At 38.7% G+C, this 24255-nt stretch overlaps 1 protein-coding gene across 2 annotated transcripts in view; it reads right to left on the bottom strand.

Annotated features, from left to right (window-relative positions):
- AKR1A1 (aldo-keto reductase family 1 member A1) overlaps positions 1–24255 on the bottom strand; it is a 539772-nt gene that overhangs the window by 204984 nt on the left and 310533 nt on the right. For both annotated transcript variants that reach the window (XM_044085914.1, XM_044085915.1), the window contains exon 4: positions 6717–6868. In XM_044085914.1, the coding sequence (XP_043941849.1) occupies positions 6717–6868 (152 nt within the window). The remainder of the gene's footprint in view (positions 1–6716; positions 6869–24255) is intronic.

Below are 24255 nucleotides of genomic sequence, written 5' to 3'. Positions count from 1 at the left end.
ACAACAGTACTAAGCGCTTTCACCTTTCCATGTTAGGGCATCATCAGAGTACAAAGTTCTGGCTGCCTTGTCTCTCCCTTATTCTCTCTGATCTCCTTAGGACTGGCTGCTCTAAAAAAACTGACTGTGTCTCATCATTAATATCAAAATTGCCTCTATACCGTGATTCATGGTCAGCGTTAGTGTTAAAACCGTTTTATATACATATATATTGTAAAAAAATTTTTAATTTTAAAAGAGATTTAGGAATTAATCAGATACATTACATTTTTTAATGATTGGTTAAAATTTGTTAAAAAAATTTTTTAAATACCCTATTTTCAATATGTCATATTTATTATATGTATTATTAATTTAATATTTATTGCAATGTAATATTGTTATTTTAATAATAGGACTATTGTACTTTTAAGAATTTTTAGATGGAAATATGAAATTTACATTGCGACTAAGTAATTCATGAACACAAAACACTAGGCTATTGACTTCACTAGGTAATTAGTTTCTATATGTATGCTAGATTCACTACTAATGAGGAATACACCCTTCATTATTGTGTGCTGATTGATAGTTTTAAGTAATCAAGGAATCTGTATTTAAGGGACGTTGTTGGTTAATTGAATTTGTACTCTGATGATGCCCTAACATGGAAGGGTGAAAGCGCTTAGTACTGTTGTAAGAACATACTTTTTATCGTTTTTTATCGTTTGTGGTCCAGGACTATTACTTTGAATAAAGGAGAATTTTCACTACGTTCTAGGAGTCAAGGTTCTGATTTGCTTTTGCTTACTAGTGAACTGGTTTGGAAGTTTGTCTATACCTGTAAGGCCATTTACATTCCACAGGAACATGGACAGAATAGTCATTATGCTAGAAAGCTACTACTCCCACCTGTTATATATGACAGTTCTTCAGTTTCCAACTTTTAGTTTACATGAATGCACTAATGCTTGGCAGGCTGATCCCCTACATAATTGCTTCTTTTCATCTCTGTTTGTACCCATGTCACATTTTTCATAACTTTTGTTTTATTGAAAGGACTGGAAAAAAATAAATAGATTTAGAGCCTGGCATCCACTTTTTAACTTGTATACATACAAAAATATGTACATTTTCAAAAACATGAAATTTACCACTCCAGATAGCAGCAGTTGCCCCAAATTTGGTGGCTGTACCCACTGGCATCACTTCTGAAATTAAGGTTATCCATACTAAGGTGTACTTTAGAGTTTATGCTCCTATTTACAGTAACTGCCATCTGTTCTTTTCTATCTCTAGTCCTCTCACAGATGGGGAAAAAACAGCTAGCAAGCTTTCAGCAAACATTAAATTTTAGCCCTAAAAAAACTGGCTATCAGAAAGCAACATAGACCTTTGCACAGTAAAAATGCAATCCTACCAGCAGAAGGAGTTGATTCTGACAAAACTGTGGCAGAAGGACAAAGTACTCAACGGGGAGAAAGCAGAGTGTTTGTGGAGAATGATTACACTGTACAACAGGCAGAAGAGGAATACATTTATTCCACTATTCAGGGAATGTCGAGAAGCATGCGTGTGATTCAAACTGCTGTACCCGGCTATCTTCAAAATATTCTTTCCTGGAGAGACCAAATAATTTTTGAAGCAGTACATGCTATGGAGGAAATACAAAAGTCTGTCCAACAAAAAAATGAGCTTTGAAAAAGAAAGAGATGCTACTTCTTGTTCTTCTGGTAATAAAGACCACAGGGAGACTGTTGCAATGAAACCTTTTCCAATGTTTCAATGAAAAATGCATGAGAGAAGGAACAAAGTACAAAAGTTGACTAGAAGAATTGAGAGTAAATTAGAAATGAAGCAGAAAAAAGGATTTGGGAGATGGAGAGCAGAGGACTAAAGCTCTGATTTGTTAATGAGCTGCTTCTTGTGGCAATGGTGCAGGGTTTGAATCTTTATGGGAGTTTGGCATAATGGTTAAGGTATTTACCTTACAGTCACAAGGTGCAGGTGTTTGATTCTCATAAGAGGTAACTGGCTAGGCTTGAAACGGCCCACAAGGGCAGTTAGGTTTGTATTGATCTATGATCCTATGAGATGAACAGGAATACAATCAGTAACTTGGAAACTGACAAATGTGGGATTACAAAGCAATTATATTTGTAAAACATGGCAGAACAAGAAATCTGGAAATACTGGACTTTTTTGACTTTGGTAAACTTGTAAAGGACTCTAAAGTATACGCCCTACTTCATGTCATTAATGTTCGAAAAATACTTAGGAGAGGGAAAGAGGAGGGAGATAGTTAACTGTATGTAAAACTATTTTTTTGTGAACAGTAATATTTTTATAGTGTATTATTTTCTTTGTATGCTACGAAGTAAAGTTTTCTCAGTTATCTTTAAGTGTAATGGGGATACTAATGTAAACAGATACTCCTGTTTTTTTTCACCTTTCTAATCTCTTTCTCCTTGTTCAGTTTTAGGAAATCAAGGCACTGCAATGTAAAAAAAAAATAAAAGTCTGGTCAAAAGAGCATGACAAAAGAAAAACTGATGTACTTTTTTCTCATTCCTGCATAGGGGAATGACTGGATTAAAGCCCTTAGTGTGATCTAGTAACAAGTTATAAGATAATGCAAGTAAATGAAAAACAACACTGAATATTATACAGCTTTTTTCTAGCAAATAAATGCATGCTTAGTAGCAACTTTGTATCTGTTTCTCATGACTCCAAGAACACAATCTGACAGAGAGAAATGGCTAAGAGATGGTGTTTTTTGAAAGCATTCAAGTGTTTTCCTATATGGGAGAGCTATAAAGATAAGACAAAACCAGAAACCACTTAGTAGAAGCACAGACTGTACCATGTGTCTTAGTATGGATAACCTTTCTTTTTGGTTAACCCAAATCTGAGTGTGTGGCTGTCACTTTGGAACACTTGTCCTGATTAGGAGGGTAAAACTTCAATATTTGAAAATGTACATAGTTTTGTGCGTTATTATTAATGTAACAGGTTTTAATGGGATATCGGGGGTGTATTTTTGAGGGCTTTTAATAAAACAAAAAGTTTTGTACAATGTGACATAGGCTCAAGTGGATATGACAAGAAACAACTTCATAAAAGATCAACCTGCCAAACAGTGTATGCATGTAACACAAAATCTGGAACAAGACACTAACAAAAAAGCTGTTATTATTCCCATCTTTTATGTATAACTTTTTAACACAATGATGTTTTCTGTAATGTCTTTAAATGTCAATGGTTTTACAAAAAAGAAAGAGTACTGAACTATATTATAAATGTAGAGTGAAAATAACTATGCTACAGGAGACACACTTGGAATGAACTGAACATATGAATTTGATAAAGAAAGTTTTCAGGATGGTTATTCAGGGGATACCTTGGACAAAGGAAAAGGGGAGTACTTATATTAATTGCAAGATGAGCTTCAGTAGTGATAGTAGAGGATACAAAAATAATAATGGTAAATTTGTAGTACTAAGGGGCCTACTGGCAAGAGAGGAGGATTACAATGGCATGTATTTATATTTCACCTAAAACTGCTATAACAGAGCTTAAGAAAATTCTGGGAGCAATAATCAGCTTTCATAAAGGAATATTATTTACATGTGGGGACTAGAATTTGATTTGTAGCAGTGAAGATTTGCCTGGGTGGCCCAGAAGGGAAATATAGCAAAGGAGAGTATATTTTTGAAGAAATTTATGAAAATATTTGGCATGGAAGATGTAAATTCATTAGTAGGAGTTCGGAGTAAATTTACAAATTATTCCCCAAGATCCAAAAACTGGTCTAGACAGAATTTACATTTCTCAGGAACACATGCATTTAATTTAAAGTCTTGATATGCACCCAATAACTATTTCATATCATGCACCAACAATAACCAAAACAAAAGGTAATGAAATAAAAATGAGACACCGGTGCTTTCCCTCCTGTCTGTTGAAAGGAGAGGAATTTAAGGAATGGGTAGAGGAAATTATTCAGGAGCTATTACAGAAGACAGAAATTTCTTCTGAAAATATAGTTAGAAAGTTTACAAATAGAGTGGAAATAAAAGAGAGTGATATGGTTAAAAAGTAACAAAAATTATTTAGAGGGACAGATGAATGTTAAAGCATTGCAGAATAGGGAGAATCTCACAAAACAAGAGGAGCAAATGCAGAATGCTAAACAGAAAATAAGGGATTACCTCTACAAAATGCATGAGTTTAGAAAGACTGTTCTTAAGCAAGTGTTTTTTGATAACACTAGAGCACAAAAACTTTTAGTACAATGACTCAGGCAATAGGAAGTAGAAAGGGCTGTTGCCAAGCTTAGGGAACCTATTAACAACGAAGATAACAAGAGATCCTTTAGAGGTAGTAGAAATCTTTCGGAAATTCTATGAAAGACTGTATAAAGCAGAGAAATATGGAAATCGAGAAAAGGTACAAATGGAAATGTTTATGAAAGAATTAAATATGCCAATGTTAGAGATGGATGAGACTCAATTACTAACAGGATAGGAGAAGATGAGATAAAAAAGTAATGTATAACCACAGGAAAATCCACAGTAATAGGTGGTATTCTTGTGGACGTTTGGAAGCTAGGAGGGGAAAAAACTGGTAAAGATCTGGAAGGTTTTGTTTAACAGTATTTTAAGAGGAGGAGAAGTACCAACATCATGGAAGAAAGCGGTGGTAGCTGTAATACCTAAAGACGGTAAAGATCCATCAGACCCAGCTTCACACAGGCCCATTTCAGTACTAAACCATAATTATAAAGTGTTTATGTCTATAATTGTTAAAAGAATGGCAAATGTTATACCAACATTTATAGATATAGATCAATGTGGTTTTGTGGAAGGGAGGCAAACATTAACAGAACCATGATAATCCAGAGGGAAGCAGAATGTAAGAAAATACCACTCATGTCGGTGGGTCTTGATGCAGAGAAAGCATGGATAATGGAAGCATATGCATCCCCTTATAAAATAATAATGTTGATTAGGAGGATATATGAGGGATCAGAAGTGAAAATTAAAGTGGGTGGATTCTTCTCTGACAATTTTTGCTTGAGCACAGGAAGACAGCCAGGGGTGTCTTCTTTCACCTTTGTTATTTGCATTATATTTATAACTATTGGCAAGGAAAAATATGGACTCAGAAATTCAAGGATATAATTAGCATGGTAGTCAGGAAAAGCGGTCTCTATTTGCAGATGATATTATTTTATAACTGATAAACCAGAAAAGGACATTTCAGTGTTGTGGAACATTTTGAGGCAGTTTCAAATATTTTCAGGATACAAAATTAATGAAGCTAAATCGAAGACAATAACTGTAAAGTATGTACCCACATACAAATTTGTTCATCAACATCCTTACTTATGAGGACATGATATAATGAAGTATTTAGGACTATGGATTAAAAATGATTCTGGTGTGGCAGCTTAGCATATGTAGGAAGAGACTAAATAAAATATAATACAAAAACTGAGAAACTGGAAGCTCTGTTTTATGGAAATGAATAGTAAGATACAAGCAGTTAAAATGTTTTTAGTCCCTTTAGTCTTACACTCAGGTCAGGCATATTTTGTTATCAACCAGAGGAGATGATGTGGATAGCAATTAATAAAGAGCTGCTGAATTTTATCTGGGAGGCTAAAATGGCAAGAGTCAAATGGGATAAAGGGAGTCATCCAACAAAGCATGGCAGATTGAGATTACCTGATTTAAATGGGTATTTCAGAGCTACACAGTTAAGGCTCCTACACACGGCACAAGCAGAAACTTATAATTCAAAATGGAAAGGGATGATGATGAAACAGGGAGAAGCTCAAGAAACAAGGCTGCTAAAAAAACAATCATTAGAAAATGGAAATCAAAGTCTAAACCAGCTGTACTAAAAGTGAGATAAAACAACTGGAATTGGGATCTTTAGAAAAGGGTAAGAGCAAATTACACTGAAAAAATTGGAATCATGAACAATGCAAACAGGGGAGGAATGAGGTTTAAAAGAAGGCAGAATTTGAATCAGCTATATAATGTTTGACTGACAATGATTGGAGTGGAGTATAAACGATGTATAATGTTTGCAACTAAAATTATGTCAGTATGGTTTGTGATGCATAATGCTTGCAACTAAGTTTGTTAATATGGTTCGTTTTCATTTTTATATTCATTTTTATAAAATGTACGATTGCCTACATCATAAGTGATAATTTAATAAAGATCTTTCTTGTTTAAAAAAGTGCCTTTGTGGGTAGAGTTTTTTTGGACCACAACAATACCTGTACTTTTAAGTTCACTGTGTAGCAAAAAAGCTCCATTCTCTCCCTTAATACTGAAGAGTTTGGGTGTGTAAAAGAAACAGAATAGCCTATAACAGGATACAGCCCATTTATCAAAATGTTATTTTGTTAGTCACAGATTTCCACATCACTTCCCCAGAACTACAATACGCCAATAGGAAAACTGCAAAAGGCAGTTTTTTTTTTTTTTTTTGCAGGGATTTGGTCCACTGGAATTGATATATCTAAGAGTCAGAAAAAAGATGCTCAAGTATTTCTGCGTACATTAGTTTTTCTGCAAACAGTGCTTTTATGGAACTGTGACTGATTTTGACCCATTTAATAAAGTGGTTGATTTAACTGAAACACCTCATTGAGTTATGTTTTGCAATACCTACCCGCCCTGCACACTCCCATAAGCATACTTATCATCCCATGCACTCACTCAAAAGCATGTGGCCAGTGAATTAGGCAGAGGTCCAAATAGTCCAATTTCAGGTCTTCTAAAGATTTTCTTACGGCAGGCTCAACATCTTCTGGATAATGCTTTGTATTCCACAACTTCGATGTCACAAACAGATCTTCACGTTTAACAGGCTACAGAATAAAAGATGCACGGTAAGTTGTAATCAACAAAAAAATGACAAATTTTGCAAAGTTGTTCTACCATGTGTACCTTTCCAATCAAGACCCTGCATAAATCTTTTTTTTTTCAAATTCCAAATTCACATCACTTAAAAAGAAAGAGGTTTATGAATATTACTATCAGAACTATAATGCATACATATAATTCATTAAAAGACAGTAAAGCATATTTTCTTAATTTTCTCACATAAAGTCAAATGCTGGGGGTTATAACAGACTGTCAACAATTAATGACTACTCTTCTGTTAGCTGTCAGTCTCAGTACAGAACAGCAATCTACCACTTAAGTGAGCCTAGGCAGTTCTTTCTGGGTTGGGTATCCGTATTTTGGTCAGAAAGTGACCAGAAAAATAAGAGTCATTCCCTACCCTTTGACACCAGATAAGCCCTTCAAGAAAATCAGTTCCTACTACTGATGAATGTGTTACAGTATTTTGCAGTTAATCACTCACCAAAAGAGAGGTGAAAATCAAACATGACACTGCCCATTTAACTAGCTCCAACTGATTTCAAGACAAACTAAAATTCTTCTTCATTCAATCAGACCACATAGTTCAGCTTTTAAGCACTTTTTCTGGACCAGACAAACATGACAGCTTCACAGGAGACAATGCTCTGAGCTGACAAGCTTCAAAGACAAAGTAAGCAATGCTGAAACAATCCATTCAGCTATGAAGAAAGTTTTTAGAACGTACTTCTAATACTGCACTCACTCTGTGAAGTCATTTTTTTTACAGACAAATTAAAGCAGTGAGGCCTTTGGTAGTTAGATATCGGAGTGTTGAGCCATAAAAAATTAGGCAATAATGTTGTAGAAACGACATGAGCAGAGACCAAAGACTGTGTGCAACAAACTATCATCCTTATATTCCCCCGTTAATGCAATTGTGCTGTACTTCACATTTTCATAGGTTCATAGGTGTTTACTACACACACTTACCACAAGGACCTTTTTAAGCCTAGCCATGCATCCCAAATCTCGGACAAGTTCTGATTCCCTTGATAAGTGCAAGCATGGGCCTGGGAGGTGAACCATTTACAGGTTATCTGTGTCCATTAGATACATAGGTGCCAAACCAGGGATGAATTTCTGGATCCAATTGTCCAAGCTGAACTTGAATTGGGTTAGGGAGGAACTCTGCTTCACATGGATAGGGAGCTTGTTCCATAGATGGGGTAGTCTCTGGGATACACACTTCTCTCTCCAGCAGGTCCTATTTATATCACAGGCAAGGTTTAAGTCTTTAGAACGAGTAATTCTTGTGCTATTTGTTTTGTGGATATGCATGAGGTTCATCAGAGTGGGGTCTGACAATGCCCTGTATGCCAGGCATACATCTCCCCTCAAAAGCCTGTAGGAGACCGAATACAGGGGGATAGGGCCTTTAGGCAGTCTGCATAGGACATATTACTTACGCCCTATATTCTTTTAGTGAGGAACCTTTGTGGACATTCCAATTGTTGGATATGCCTGGTTAAGTACATACCAAAGAGGGCAGTGTATTCAATGATAGGTCTGATGAATGCCAAATACAGTGAAACAATGACTTCCTTGGACTTGGATGCCATACCTTTGTTTATAAGTTTCGCAACATAGAAGGATTTTCTCACCACTGTAGACACATGATGATCAAAGGCTAGATTACTATCTGTGTGTGTCCCTACGTCCCTGACTTCTGGGTCAACTCTAAGGGGTGTGTTGTCAATATGAGAGCTACTAGGGATGGGTGACTTCTCAAAGGATACTATTATGAATTTCTTGGTATTTAGTTTTAGTCCATGGCTCTGACACCAGTTGTTTGTCTGTGACAGCCCCTCCTGGAGAACATTTGCGGCAATGTGAGATTCAATGGCAGCTCCTAATTTGCAATCATCTGCAAATTTAGTCAGCCAGAGACCAATGACAGTGGCTTTGACTTCTGAAAACTAAATAACAAAAAGGAGCGGTCCAAGGACTGATCCCGGAGGGAGTCCACTTGTGACTAGCCTCTTTGTAGAGGTGGACTCCCAATTCTAACTTCCTGGGTCTGGTTTGTGAGCCAGCTGGCTATCCACTGGATGACATACAGATTTGTACCTAACCTCTTGAGTTTGTCAACAATGCTTGAGTGGGGTATTGTTCAAATGCCTTGGCCAGGTCAAGGTAGGCAGTGTGAACGATTCTGCCCTCGTCCATTGCTTTGGTGACCTTCTCAAAGAAATCTACTAGGCTGAGTAGACACGATCTGCCCTTGACGAAACCAAAAGTACAGTTGTGCACACTTACCATAAATGTAGATGTCCAAGTGTATTCACTGTTGCAGTCCTAACAAATAGGTTATCTGGCTCCCGATAGCCCTCGATCGGCCAGAATACCAAAGGTAAGTAAAAATGACATCGGCTGCCGTCAGTTGTTAAGGACGTCAGGGAGTCTAATATAAAAGGAGGCAGCCAACGTCACCTCCTCAATCTTTCTTGCCATAACAGTCAGAAGCCCCAGAAATAAGGCTAAACCAAATGCAAATTTGGCAAATAATATCCAATTCAGCTTGTACCTCAGGAAAAGAGAATAGAAGAGGACCAAAAAGGGGGAAGGAGGGAGGGAAACCAGGACTGCAACAGTGAATTCACTCGAACATCTACATTTATGGTAAGTGTACACAACTGTACTATGTTTGTGTTTCACTGTTGCAGTCCTAACAAATGGGTTGATTACCAAAACCCAGTGAAAAGGGAGGAGGAACCAACAGGGTTGGAGATAATGCCCTGCAACACAGCGGTGGCAAACCTGCCCTGGTTCTATAAAACCAAGGCAAATTATAATGTTTTGTGAAAGTGTGAACAGAAGACCATGTGGCAGCCTCCAAAATATCTTTAGTAGGGACACACCTTAAAAAGGCTACAGAAGTGGAAGCTGCCCTAGTTGAGTAGGTCCTAACCCCTTGAGGTGGAACCTTGCCATGAAAAGAATAACAAAAGTTGATGCAATGTGCAATCCACTTCGAAATCGTTTGCTTAGAAATAGCCTTACCCTGAGCTGCAGGGACAAAACTGACCAATAACTGAGCTGATTTCGAAGATCTTTAGTCCTGTCCAGGTAAAACCTGAGCTGTCTGTGCACATCAAGGGAATGGAGGATCCTTTCACCTCTTATTTTGAGGATTAGGAAAGAAGGTAGGAAGGTGTATGGACTGATTAAGAGTCAAGCTAGAAACCACCTTAGGCATAAAGGAAGGACTGGTTCTCAAGGAGACCCTGCCTGTATGGAAAATAATAAAAGGCTCCACAGCCATCAAAGCCTGCAGCTCCGTAACCCTCCTTGCTGAAGTTATAGTCAAGAGGAAGGCAGTCTTCCACAAGAAAAACTTTAAATCTGCAGTGGTAGCTGACTCAAAAGAAGGAAGAGTGGGTTCCTCTAGAACAAAATTAAGATCCCAGGCTGGACTAGGCACCCTTCTGGGAGGTCTTAAGTTGCAAGCACCTCTGAGAAACATTTTCATCAAGGGATTAGAGAAAATGGGTTGTTCAAAAGAACAATGAGCAGAAATGGCTGAAGCATGGATCTTGATAGAGGAAAAAGAAAGACCACCCTGAAGCAATTCAGCCAGGTACTCCAAGATCAGAGGAAGGGTAGGCTGAGAAGAACATTCTCCTCTAGCCTGTATCCAATGAGAGAACCTTTCCCATTTGCCAGTCTAGGACTTCCTAGTGCTAGGCCTCCTGGCCTCCCTCAGCACATTAACTACCTGCTGGGAAAGTGAAGAAGAAAAGGAAGCCTGAACCAAAAGATCTGGCTTCAGAGGAAGATGCCAAGGAGGAAATTGGGAGAGACTGCGAAGCAGTGGATACCAATGCTGTCTGAGCCAGTCTGGAGCTATGAGAATAGTCCTTAAGTCATTCGTCCCTGATCTTCCATAACACTCTGGGTAGAAGAGGAAGAAGAGGGAAGGCGTAAACGGATAGCAACGTCCAAGGGAAGGACAGAGCATCCACTCTCCAGGCTCTGCTGTGATGCTGTCTGGTGCAAAAGAGAGGCAGAAGATGATTGTCTGGGGAGGAGAAAAGATCCACCTGAGGTGTGCCCCAACATTGAATGATGCTGTAAAAAACTGTTCTGTTCAGCTGCCATTCGTGAGGATCCAGGGTTCGCCTGCTCAACTGGTCTGCCAAAACATTGAGCCTTCCTGGAAGAAACTGAGCTAGGAGATGCAGGTCCAGGGATGCTGTCATGGACCAAAGATTCATGCTTCGTCTGCACAGGGGGTAAGAGTGAGTCCCTCCCTGCTTGCTGATGTACCACATAACTGTGGTGTTGTCTGTTCCGACAAGCAGGGTCCCTGAAGGAAGAAGATGCTTGAAAGCTAGTAAGGCCTGTTGAACTGCAATCAACTCTTTTAGATTTATGTGCAGGTGCATCTGCTGGGTGTTCCACTGTCCCTGTATGTATCTGCCATCCAGGTAAGCTCTCCAGGCGTAGTCCGATGCGTCTGTAGTCAGGACTTGAGTGGCAGGAGGTGTTCGAAAGGGCATGCCCTTGTTTTGTAGACAGGCTGTTGCTCACCATAGAAACTCCGTCTGCAGAGATGGAAGCAGAGGGATCATCATATCCAGGTCGTGTGTGTGTTCGTGTGTGTGTGTTGACACCAAATGTTCTTGAGGTACCATTGTAACTTCCTCATATGCAGTCTTGCATATGGAATCATGAGAATACAAGATGCCATGAATCCCAGAGCTTGCAGGTATTTCTTTGCAGGGAGCTGGGACAGGCTTGCCAAGTCCTTGAAGTAAACTGAAAGAGTTGCCTGCTTCTCCTGGGTGAGATATATCATCTGGGCGGCTGTGTTCAGACTCGCTCCCAGGAATTATCTCCTTGGATGGTACCATTTTTGATTTTTCCTCATTGAGAGTGTAACCCAGGGAAGAAAGAAGAGTCTTTACGAATTCCAGATCCTTTAGTAGCTGTTCCTGAGAACTTGCTCGAATCAGACAGTCGTCCAAGTATGGGTAAATCTGAATTTTCCTCTGCCTGCAAAAAGCAATGACTGGGGCCAGGCACTTTGTGAAGACTTTTGGAGCAGTAGATAAGCCAAAGGGCAGTGCAGAGCATTGATAATGTTGCTTGCCCACTCTGAAACGAAGATACTGCCTGCAACTTTCCCTGATAGGGATGTGCAGATAAGCTTCTTTGAGATCCAAGGTTACCAGTAAGGAATCCTTTTCTAGCACTGGAAGCAACTAATGCAGAGTGAGCATTTTGAACTTTGGAATTACTAGAAAAGAGTTCAGAATGGAAAGATTTAGGATAGGACGCCAGGTGCCTTCTTTTTTTGGAACTAGGAAACACCTGGAATAAAAGCCCTGGCCTACCTGCTGAGCAGGAACTGATTCTATTGCTCCCAGATGAAACAAAGACAAAATTTGTTTTTCTACTTCTGCACTTCGGTTTGGTGGAACGTCTGGGAATCCCTTGGGAGCTGGAAATGTGCGGAAAGAAAACTTGTGCCCCAGGGACACTGTTCTGAGCACCCATTTGTCGTCTATGATAGAGGCCCAGACATCTGAAAAAAGGGCCAACCTTCCCCCCTTTCCTCTAAGGGACTCTCCAGGCAAGCAAGAACAGGCAGAAGTTGTAAAAAGTCATTGAGAGTGTTTTGATTGAGATGCAGGCTTAGAGCTTCCTGCCTTAGAAGTGGAAGCGTGCCACAGACTAGACCTTTGAGGGGTAGCTGCCTGCCCCCCTAGAAGATTTATAACCTCTAGTCCTGGAACGGTTCTGTCTGCTGCTATCAGGAAAGGTCCAACTCTTGGAAGGGTAATTCCTGCTAAAGCGAGGGAGTTGAACTTGCAGAACTTCCTTAACAGTTAGCATGGACTTGGTCTTATCCTCCATCTTCTTAAGTACCTCCTCAGCTTTACTGCCAAAAAGATTGTCTTTATGCAAAAGTACATCCAAAAGCTTAGCCTTGACAGATTCTGGAAGAGGCTGTTCTCTGAGCCAAGAGTGCCTTCTAATAACATATCCAGTAGCCATAGCCCTACTGGAAGCCTCAAGGATATCAAAACCACAATGCAAATAATGCTTATTGACCAGAGTGGCTGAATTCAACAAACCCTGCATGTCTTTACTCTCTGCCAAAACAGGTACACTTGCAATCTTAGACTTAATAGCCTCCAAGGTGTGCTGTTGGTGCTTCAGCATATGAGAAAGACAATTGGTAGCCCTAATAGCTAGGGAGGCAGAGGTATAAAACTTTCTTGCCCCACCTATCTAGGTTCCAGGATTCCTGGTAGCAGTGGCCTTAAGCCCTTTAGGGCCCTGAGAAATAACCTCTGGATCCACCAACGGGTTCCAAAAAAGAAATAGATGAGAAATAGGGACTCTGTAGTACCTGTCAAGTTTCCTGGGAGCAGGGGGAACCAAATTTGGAGACCAGGAATTTTCCAGAAAAACATCAACAACAACTTCCAACACAAGGGGAATAGCAAGAGGCTTATGCTGAGGTAAATCAAGAAACTCCCTAATCCGTTTCTTAGATTGGGGATAATCCTGGCTTTCCCATTTAAAGTGTTCCCTGAGGGTATTTAAAGTGTCACCAAAAGAGAAATCCTCTGGAGGAGAAGCCGAAGGGATGGACTCTTCTGCATCTGAATCCTCAAAGGGAGAAAAAGCCTGAGAAAATTCCTATTCATCAGCAGAAATGCTGGAAGAATCAGATCCTGAACAGGAGAAACATCCCTACTACTTTTAGGAGGGTGAGGCTGAGAACCCCTAATAAGAGCTAACAAATCATTAGCCATTTTAACCATCTGGGATTGAGGAAAACTAGAAGGAACTGGAGCCTGCGTTTTCACAGGTTTATGAATGGAAGGCTTACCTGCAAGTCTGAAGGACTTGGGAGGCTTGGCAACCGCCGAAGGAGCAGCAGGAGTCGAAGGAAGAAGTTTGCTGTCCGATCGCAAAATGGAGGTCTCGGACCCCAGCTTAATGGCTCTGGCTCCAGAAGAAGAGGCGACTGGTGACAGGTCAAAAGACAAAATGGTGGCCGAAGGCCCAAGGTACTCGGACTCAAACAAGGCCTGTGGTTGTACATCTGCGGACTGCAGGGACTGCGAAAGCGTCTCACTGGCTCCCGCCTGACTGACTAGCTTAACCTCATCTGAAGACTTAGAGGTCTGTCGAGGTCCTTGTCCTTACGCTTTTTTGGAATATCCGAAGCCTGAAGACCAGCGGATGTCATACCAACAAACTTAAGCCAAACTCCAAAATGCCTAGCCAAAATCATAGCCCGACGATGGATAGTACGCAGATTAAAAGAGGCACAAACATCACAACTGGGAACGTTGTGTTCAGGCCTAAAGAGATAATGCAATAGGAATGAAAATCTCTATGGGGAATCTGCTTTCCACAGGTAAGGCAATTATTAACCTTTTCTGACATTCGTTAAGGCAAGAAAAGAGGATCCCCAACAGGGTACTTAGCTGTAGTAGACTTCAACTCTTGTAGTCGGAAACCAACCAAGGTAATCTGCCAACCGGCACTCATGCATGAAAAGCTTCTGCTTCGGGCTCCGTGGCAAGGAAGACTGAGGAGGTGATGTTGGCTGCCTCCTTTTGTATCAGACCCCCTGACATCCTTAACAACCCACGGCAGACAATGTCATTTCTACTTACCTTTGGTATTCTGGCCGATCGAGGGCTACTGGGAGCCAGATAACCCATTTGTTAGGACTGCAATAGTGAAACACTATGAACATCTGGGTTGGGTTCAGTGTTTGGTGGTTTACTATATCTCTGTTGATCATCTCCATGATAATTCTTTCAATGGCTTTACATATAAAACTAATGAGACATATGGGTCTGTAGTTTCCAGGGTCTGTAGATGGCCCACCTTTGCGCAGAGGGATAACTGTTGCCCTTCTCCATTCATGAGGCATGAAGCCTGTTTGGAGGCTACAGTTAAATACTAATTCCAGTGGCCCTGATAGGTCATGTTTCATGGTATTTAGATGGCATCCTGGGATACTGTCTGGGCCCATTGATGCAGTGTTCTTGGTCTTAGAGACAGCATTAAGGACCTGTTCCAATCAAAGTACAGACTGTCACTGTAGAAGTCTGGTGATCTCTTATACTCCGAATATTTTTATAGTCTATCACAGCAATGGTTAAGTTTGCTTAAAAGCATTACAATGCTCTTTTGCTGTACTGTCCTTTAGCTTAGTTTTATTCTTTCAGTTACCAATTTTGAGCAGCCATACCTAAGCAAACTATTAAACTAATGGCTGTCACTGTGGACCATGGATAAAACTTAATAATTTGAATACCATTTTATAACAAAGAAATTTTCAAGAAAACGTACTACTGCTGCAGTACTTCTGATTTTCACAAAGGAATCCTTCATCAGACACTACTGAAATCAGTCTTATCCCCAGTCAGAATATTCCAGTTATCAAATGTAAATAAATAAAAGCAATCAAATGGAAATAAATACTGAAAAACAAACAGTCCAAACAAAAAACATTACAACTTACTATGCAACTTTCTGGCTAATGCTCCTGTCTTCCCTAACTACTACTACTTAGTTTGGAAGGCAAGGAATGAACTGAAGCCACCAAAGGATTGCTAGAAACATTAGCATATGGTTTTCATCAGTTTTCAAAAGATGAGTTTTCTCATCTTAAAACCCTATTTACATGCAATGACGATAAAGTGTTAACAGAGCAGGTGAGACCTGAAATCATCTGAACAAACGTTGTATGCGCAACCAATGATGGAGCCAAGAATTTGCAGAAGGGGGGCACAGTCTATAACGTAGACCAGCACTGTGGGGCCATAGAAAGATCACCATCAATGTATTCAGCATCATCTGTTCTTCCAAGATTCCAAGACATAGTATCCAACTTATTTTATAAGGCTACAAAGTTTTTGTGTAGATTTAGTTCCTTGTACTTGGCAGAGCACGGCTAAATCTGACAGTAGAAATCAGCACTATACCTGAACTGTAGAAGTAGAGAAGTACAAGCTCAGCAATATGTACATTTAACAAAATTAGAAATACATACATATACATTTTGTAAACCATAAACAGTAAATAAAAAAAGAATGAGGGGTTGAATGCAGGAAGTCGAACAAAAATCCAATGTTTCAAGGGGGATGCCATACTTCAGTATTTGAATTCCAAATTTTAAACTGTACTTTGCACATTGGTTGACATATTGTTTACCTTTTTAAAGCAAAAGCTTTATGAAATGTAACTTTTATTGCCGCTAGCAAAGGACTTGAATAAAGTGAGGTCCTTGGATCTCTTTCTGATCCATTTAACAAAACCAGTGTCAAAGTGTTGGTGTAAAAAATGCAGCAGAACACCATCCTAAATTACAGAAGTAGGAAGTACAAATTAGAAATATAAACATTTAATGCAATAACTAAAAATAAGCAAGTGATAATGTCTGACAGAGTGGGCATTACTGGGAAAATAACAGACTGCTTAGAGGTGTTGGTGGAGGGCCTCTCCATCTCTGGAAAGTCCATAACTTCCCCTATAACATGCTGCCTCGGGGGAATTATTGTGCATAGTTGGTACGCTATCTATTAAACTATTTAGCATTTTTTATTATTAGTACACACTTTTTTAGATATTTTGAGGTGCAATAGTTCCTCTGCCTAGTGTCTCAAAGATACTGGAGCATATACAATGGTTGGGTAAGTATTTTAAATGCTTACATAACTTATACTTTGGATGTATTGTCTGCCCACACATGCATACAAGCATTTAGAAATATACCTAGTGGTTACAGCCACTTTGACTGAAGAGACCTCAGATGTCTCATTGTTAACAAAAGAATGAATATCTTCATACAGTACAAGGCACTGTAGTACCACCAATGCCATCTGCACTATGGTCCCAGATTTCTCCTCAAACATTTGATGTCCTGGTACAATTTTGCAGATTAAAGTCAGTCAAAGCCAGACATCATTCCTTCATAAAAGCATGCTGATGCAAAACCTGTCATTCTGCTAACTTTTAACAAAACTCACTTTAGGATGTTTGTCGCCTCATTATTTTGGCTTTGTTCAGAATTCTTAAACAAAGAACTTGAGAGATAAGCACTCACGCTCTCTCTCTCTCTTTGCAAAGACGGACCATGGTCAAATGGGTCCTTAGGCAAGGTAATGGACTAAGCTCCCCCTCAGCCATACCACTATCTCATTACTTGGCTGCCTCTCTCCAGTTACCACAAAATAATGTTCAAACCTGATAGTACGTACTAATACATACTAATTTCTTTTTCATCTTTACATGATCAAAGAAATTTGGATTTAATTTAAAACTTTTATTTCAAATTTTACAGCAAAAACACTGTCTTATCTTCCAAATAAAAACCATCTCACACCGAAAACAGACTTGGCAAGAGCAACAGTAAACTTCTCTTCCCTTAAAGCTCACATTTATTGCAAATGCATCTAGCAACCAATTAAACTACCCGGGGGATTCAATAAATATTTACACATTTCTGTGATAAGCAGCAGTGCTAACTACATATTCAGGCACTAATTTTAAATGTAAACAAGTGCAGTTTCATGGCTAGCAACAGTGTTGCTGGCCAGGAAACCGTGTAAAGCAACACAAATAGCAGCAGACATGCAGACCTGTTTAACTACAGGCAAACTAGGTCTGAGTGATTGAGCAGAATGTCACAGTGATTACCAGGGTTAATAATACACCAATATGTACATGCTCCAAAAACATTAAGGGCCAGTGTATACAGTGCAGAGCACTGTGGAATCCCATTTCAGACATACTGAATAAAAGTTGGGTAAATGATCTGTAACAATACATGGACTGCAATTTAAAATAGAGTGTCAGGGGAAGTGTGTGTACTGAATAGGGACACAGATGAATTGCAGGAATGAACACAGGGAAAGATCTTAATGTACAGCAGACAAGGGCATGTAAATGAAGACAGTTATAGCAGGAACACTAATCACATATCGTATGATATAGTACAGACTTGCACAGTGAAAATGTGCATTATGTGACTGTCGCACAGAGTGACATAACAATAGAGAAGATGTCTTTGTGATATAATCATCTTGGCATGAACAATGAAAAGGAAATCTATCGGGGATGTGATATACAACAGGGGTTAGGTGCACTGCATATTATGAAGCTGTGCAAAATGAGTTGCCTGAATATGACTGTAATGTCTGCAGAGGTCTCCACCAAGTAGGACACATAGTTACAGGCTCTTGTGAACAACAGTAAGCATAAGCATGCACAATCATGGACAATATCAGACTAATACCACCAGTAATCCCATGTCTCTGACATAACGTATGTGATTGTGAGTGATCTTAGATGGTTCTGAAAGAACACATTTGTACAACTATTACAAAATGTCAGCAATCTATGAGGGTAATCAAGCACACCATTCTGACACTAACATCTACTGGAGGTGTTAGGGACACTGCTATACCTCTATGTGACATTATGATCAATCCAGGCTAGTTGACAGGTGTGCATGGCATATATATGGCACAATCCACACTGTCCCGAATATAATCTGTGCCATCAATGTTGTCAAATAACTCTGTGCATCACTGGAATACGTATCATACTTGCATCTGGTATAACTCTTTGATGGGGGTTCTGCACCATCACACAGTAATGCTTATGCAACAAGAAGAATACCTAGGTATGGCCAAAAAGATGTGTGGGAGCTCACTGTGGCAAAGGTGGCACACTTGAGTTACACACCCCTGGAAGATGGGTTGGGAGTTACATGAAGAAGGGTGTATTACACTCAGTTACTGGTGTGATGAAGGCTGTGAACTATGGAAGTATTATGTTCTTTGATGTTTCAATACATATAAAAGTAGAAACCACCAACTTCAGGTACAAATAAATCAGGTCCCAGAATGTGTAGCAAGTTGAGATTTAATATCCACTGCGTGTCAGGTACAATAGCAGCAAAAAAACGATGTCCACAAAACCACAAGCAGCAAAAAATACGTTTGTTAAAACACAACATTTCGTCATCAACTTCATCAGTAATGACCACCATGGTACAACCTTTCCTTATATAGTATATTTTCTGCAATTAACATTTGAATTAACCAATCATACTGTGAAATACAGAAGAATTACCCTAAATGTTTTGGATACTAAAATTCACCATAATAACCAATAAGTGTATTTGAATGTGGTATCAAATGTTAAATACATATCAACTTTAAAAATGCATACATGTTTATTAAAAGTAAAATAAAATTTTAATATAAATTACTTAAAATATTTTTAATTTTATCACTAACAATCCATAAATTCTGTTCCTTTTATGTAGTAGTTTACACCATCTAGTGGTCAAGTGCAAGAAACACAGTAAAAATCACAATAAAAAAGTACTTGAATAATAAAAAAGTTTAAAATGTATAATTGTTTAAAAACTACTAATTGTGTTACCCAAACAATTGATTTTAATGGGTTTGAATAAAAATGTTATAAGGTTTGTTAAAAAAGGTTTGTTAAAAAATTCCCTAGGGAGATGAATGTTACCCATATTAAAATGTACTTTTGATAACTCCTAGAGCTTTGCTGCCCTTAATTTAAGTACTGGTGCAAGAGACACCATATCATTTAATCCCAGGTTTCTACCAGAGTCAAGTATTAGTTGCCAGTGTAACTCCCTATATTCAATCAGCGTTTCCCACATACCACCTCTGGGGTTGTGGGGAACTACTTCAAGCACAAAAAATTGGTAACCTGTTGTTTGACATTTCATAGAATGTGTGCTTAGTGCATTTTTGTCTTTTTTCATTCTAACGTCATAAAGGTGCTCATAAATCCTTTGTTTGAGCTTCCTCTCGCTTTTTCCAACATAAAAGGAAGAACATTTCTTGCATATAGCGATGTAAATAATGCCACTGGTGTCACAATTTGCAAAACTATCTAGAAATAATGTCTTGTTTCTTGCCTCTAAATAAATTGAGCTACCAGTCTGTAGATAGGTACAGTAATTACACCTACCGCATTTAAACAGTCCTTTCTTGGCTTTACTATTCTTACTTATTCTGTTTAATTTTTGACCATATTCTAAAATATTCTTTATATTTCTCCCTTTTCGATAGGTGTATGTTACTTCCTTGTCAAAAATGCCTTCCAAATCCGAAATTTCTGAAAAGGCATTCCATTCTTTGGCAAAAATTTCCTTGATTAAGACTGAATGTTCGTTAAAAGTGGTGACTAGCCCTGCATTGTATTGATCAGTATCAACATTAATATTTTGCCTTATTGCAGCTGTATCTTTTGTACCTAAAATAGGAGCAAAAGGACCCTTCCTTTTCTTGTTTACTTCTTCTAAAATACTGTTGAAATAGTCGTGTGAATAACCTCTCTTAACAAAAAACTCTCTAAGTACATTAACTTCATTAATAAATTCATCATCTTCAGATGTCATTCTACTTGTGCGAACTAGTTGCCCTTTTACAACTCCTTTTTTCTGAAACGGAGGATGACAACTACTAAAGTGTAAATAGCCATTGGAAAATGTTTCCTTTCTATATATCTTTGATGTAAACTTTCCATCTTTTTTGCTAATATTAACATCTAAATAATTCAATGTGTTTGAGTCAAAGTTCTGAGTGAATTTTAAAAAGTTTGTAGTTTGGTTGACGTAATCAACTAACATCTCAAAACTACATTTGTTCCCTTTCCAGAAAAAGCAAAGGTCATCAAGAAATCTTGCATATAATACCCATTGGTCACTAAAATGTGAGTTGAGCAAAAATTTTTCCTCCCAAAATGCCATGATAATGTTGGCATAAGTTGGTGCACAATGTGCCCCCATAGCTACACCTTTTTCTTGTCTGTAGTATTCCCCTTGAAAATAAATGAAATTATTTTTTAATACTATTTCCATTAGGGTTAAGGTGTTTCTAAAATCTCCATGTGTCAATTTCTTACTAGCTATTAAAGCTTCTTCAAACCAATGTAGCCCAGTTTCATGTGGAATACTACCAAAAAGATCAACTACATCCATCGTACCAAAATTCAAATTTTCACTGTACAAAGATGATTCCACTTTCCTTAAAAAGTCCCACGAATCTTTGAGAATACAGCTTCTTCCTTCTAGTACTTTTTTAGCTTTCAAATCAACAAACTTTGCCAAAGGGGCTGTGGCCGACCCATCCGCCGACACTATAGGAATACTGATCAATACAGTGCAGGGCTAGTCACCACTTTTAACGAACATTCAGTCTTAATCAAGGAAATTTTTGCCAAAGAATGGAATGCCTTTTCAGAAATTTCGGATTTGGAAGGCATTTTTGACAAGGAAGTAACATACACCTATCGAAAAGGGAGAAATATAAAGAATATTTTAGAATATGGTCAAAAATTAAACAGAATAAGTAAGAATAGTAAAGCCAAGAAAGGACTGTTTAAATGCGGTAGGTGTAATTACTGTACCTATCTACAGACTGGTAGCTCAATTTATTTAGAGGCAAGAAACAAGACATTATTTCTAGATAGTTTTGCAAATTGTGACACCAGTGGCATTATTTACATCGCTATATGCAAGAAATGTTCTTCCTTTTATCTTGGAAAAAGCGAGAGGAAGCTCAAACAAAGGATTTATGAGCACCTTTATGACGTTAGAATGAAAAAAGACAAAAATGCACTAAGCAAACATTCTATGAAATGTCAAACAACAGGTTACCAATTTTTTGTGCTTGAAGTAGTTCCCCACAACCCCAGAGGTGGTATGTGGGAAACGCTGATTGAATATAGGGAGTTACACTGGCAACTAATACTTGACTCGGGTAGAAACCTGGGATTAAATGATATGGTGTCTCTTGCACCAGTACTTAAATTAAGGGCAGCAAAGCTCTAGGAGTTATCAAAAGTACATTTTAATATGGGTAACATTCATCTCCCTAGGGAATTTTTTAACAAACCTTTTTTAACAAACCTTATAACATTTTTATTCAAACCCATTAAAATCAATTGTTTGGGTAACACAATTAGTAGTTTTTAAACAATTATACATTTTAAACTTTTTTATTATTCATGTACTTTTTTATTGTGATTTTTACTGTGTTTCTTGCACTTGACCACTAGATGGTGTAAACTACTACATAAAAGGAACAGAATTTATGGATTGTTAGTGATAAAATTAAAAATATTTTAAGTAATTTATATTAAAATTTTATTTTACTTTTAATAAACATGTATGCATTTTTAAAGTTGATATGTATTTAACATTTGATACCACATTCAAATACACTTATTGGTTATTATGATGAATTTTAGTATCCAAAACATTTAGGGTAATTCTTCTGTATTTCACAGTATGATTGGTTAATTCAAATGTTAATTGCAGAAAATATACTATATAAGGAAAGGTTGTACCATGGTGGTCATTACTGATGAAGTTGATGACGAAACGTTGTGTTTTAACAAACGTATTTTTTGCTGCTTGTGGTTTTGTGGACATCGTTTTTTTGCTGCCATTGTACCTGACGCAGTGGATATTAAATCTCAACTTGCTACACATTCTGGGACCTGATTTATTTGTACCTGAAGTTGGTGGTTTCTACTTTTATTGGTTTTATTTTCCGCCTTGGCTCTGGTTGTGTTTATATGTTTCAATACATACTTTAGAATTGTGTTACATGCATAGGAGTAGTCGACACTGTAGGCACATGCTAGTGGACAATCCGCATACCATCTACTGCAGTACACAGGTCACACAACACTCGGTCTGTCCATAGGGGTGTGATGCCTACATTATCATTGGGTTGTCCGTTTGTTTCATAACACACCTCTCTAGACTATATGAAGAGGCACATGACTTAACTGTAAGATTATGTATCACAGGCAGGTATGACCCTTGCCCTAAGCAGCATTCTACCTTCGCCCAGGATGATGTCACAACATAAACAAAATAGATGGACTTCAACTACTGGCTTAACTTTTGCTGTCAAGTCCAGCAGGATCCAGTATCTCTCAGCCTGGGCTTACATGGTTAACAAGCCATGCTGCTTAGTATCTCTAGACATCAGGTCATACCTGTGCTCTCCAGGGTTAAAAACCTCAATGATACCACGTAACATCCCAGGCTGCTTACTAAGCAATCAAACAGGATCTAACAGACCAAATTAGCATCCCCTTTAACCACACCGGAGAATTGGCTTTGTTCCTGCACAGTGGAAAACAGCAGCAGTAATCCCCTTATACAAAGGGAGCCATCAACCAACCCTGGAAACTACAGACCTGCAAGTCTAACCAGTCTAATCGGCAAGGCCATGGAAAGAATCATCATGGACCTTATCAACAAGGGCATAGATGACCTTCAAACTCTAGACCCAACCCATTTTGGCTTTGATAAGGGTAGATATCTTGCTTATTAAACCTAGTAGACTTCTTCAAGAAAGTCACTAACAACCTAGATGAAGGTAAGACAGTGCATACTGCCAAACTTGATCTGGCCAAAAGTTTTGACACAATCCCCCACTCAGGTATCATTGAGACACTCTCCCAGCCTGGGATTAACCCTTACATCACTAGATGACTAGTCAAATGGCTCAGTGATAGAAAACTTACTAAAAAAAGGTGGTGGCTCAACCTCTACCAGTACAGCATTCACCAGTGGCATACCACAAGGATCTGTGCTGGGCCTTTTACTTTTCAGAATCTATTTCTTGGAAGTCCAGACTACAGTATATGGCCTTTGGCTTTCCAAGTTTGCTAATGATTGCAAATTGGGTGCAATCATTGAGTCCACCAATGCTATCACCATATTACAGGAGGGTGCTAACACAGACCAATGAATGGTGCCAAAGCCACACAGTCTGAAAATCATTTTATTTTCGCCTTTTGCAAAGTTAAATCCCTTAATTATTCCATTGACAACACCCCCTAAGCTCAAACCCAGTGGTGGAAGATTTCAGAACACAGGTAGACAGCAATCTGAGCTTCGACCACCAAGTTTCCATATTTTTAAGGGAAGCTTTCTAGGTCATGCACCTCATAAGTCAGGCCATCATATCCAGATCTGAGGATGTTATAACACCACTGTACCTGGCCCTCTCCATAACAGAGTAAAATGCTCCCTCTTCCATGTACTTCGCCAGACACCCACAGCTGTTGGAGAGACCACAGGGGGTTCTCAACAAGAAAATACAGGGCCTACAAATCATGCCATGACATACGTGGATGGAATGAAAGCCCTGTCACTGTATTCTGTATCACATAGGATTAGGTGACTTGTGCCTGGCCTACAGGCCAGTGTCTGACCCTGCCCTGATGGAAATACTTCACATCCGCAAATACAATGGCACAAAAATCACTCACTCTCAGGATC

The sequence above is a fragment of the Protopterus annectens genome, chromosome 10.part0 (genome assembly GCF_019279795.1).
Source record: "Protopterus annectens isolate FY-2018-M chromosome 10.part0, PAN1.0, whole genome shotgun sequence".
Lineage (NCBI taxonomy): Eukaryota > Metazoa > Chordata > Ceratodontiformes > Protopteridae > Protopterus > Protopterus annectens.
Note: the sequence above shows the minus strand (reverse complement) of the source record. Positions and strands in the feature narration are given on the sequence as shown.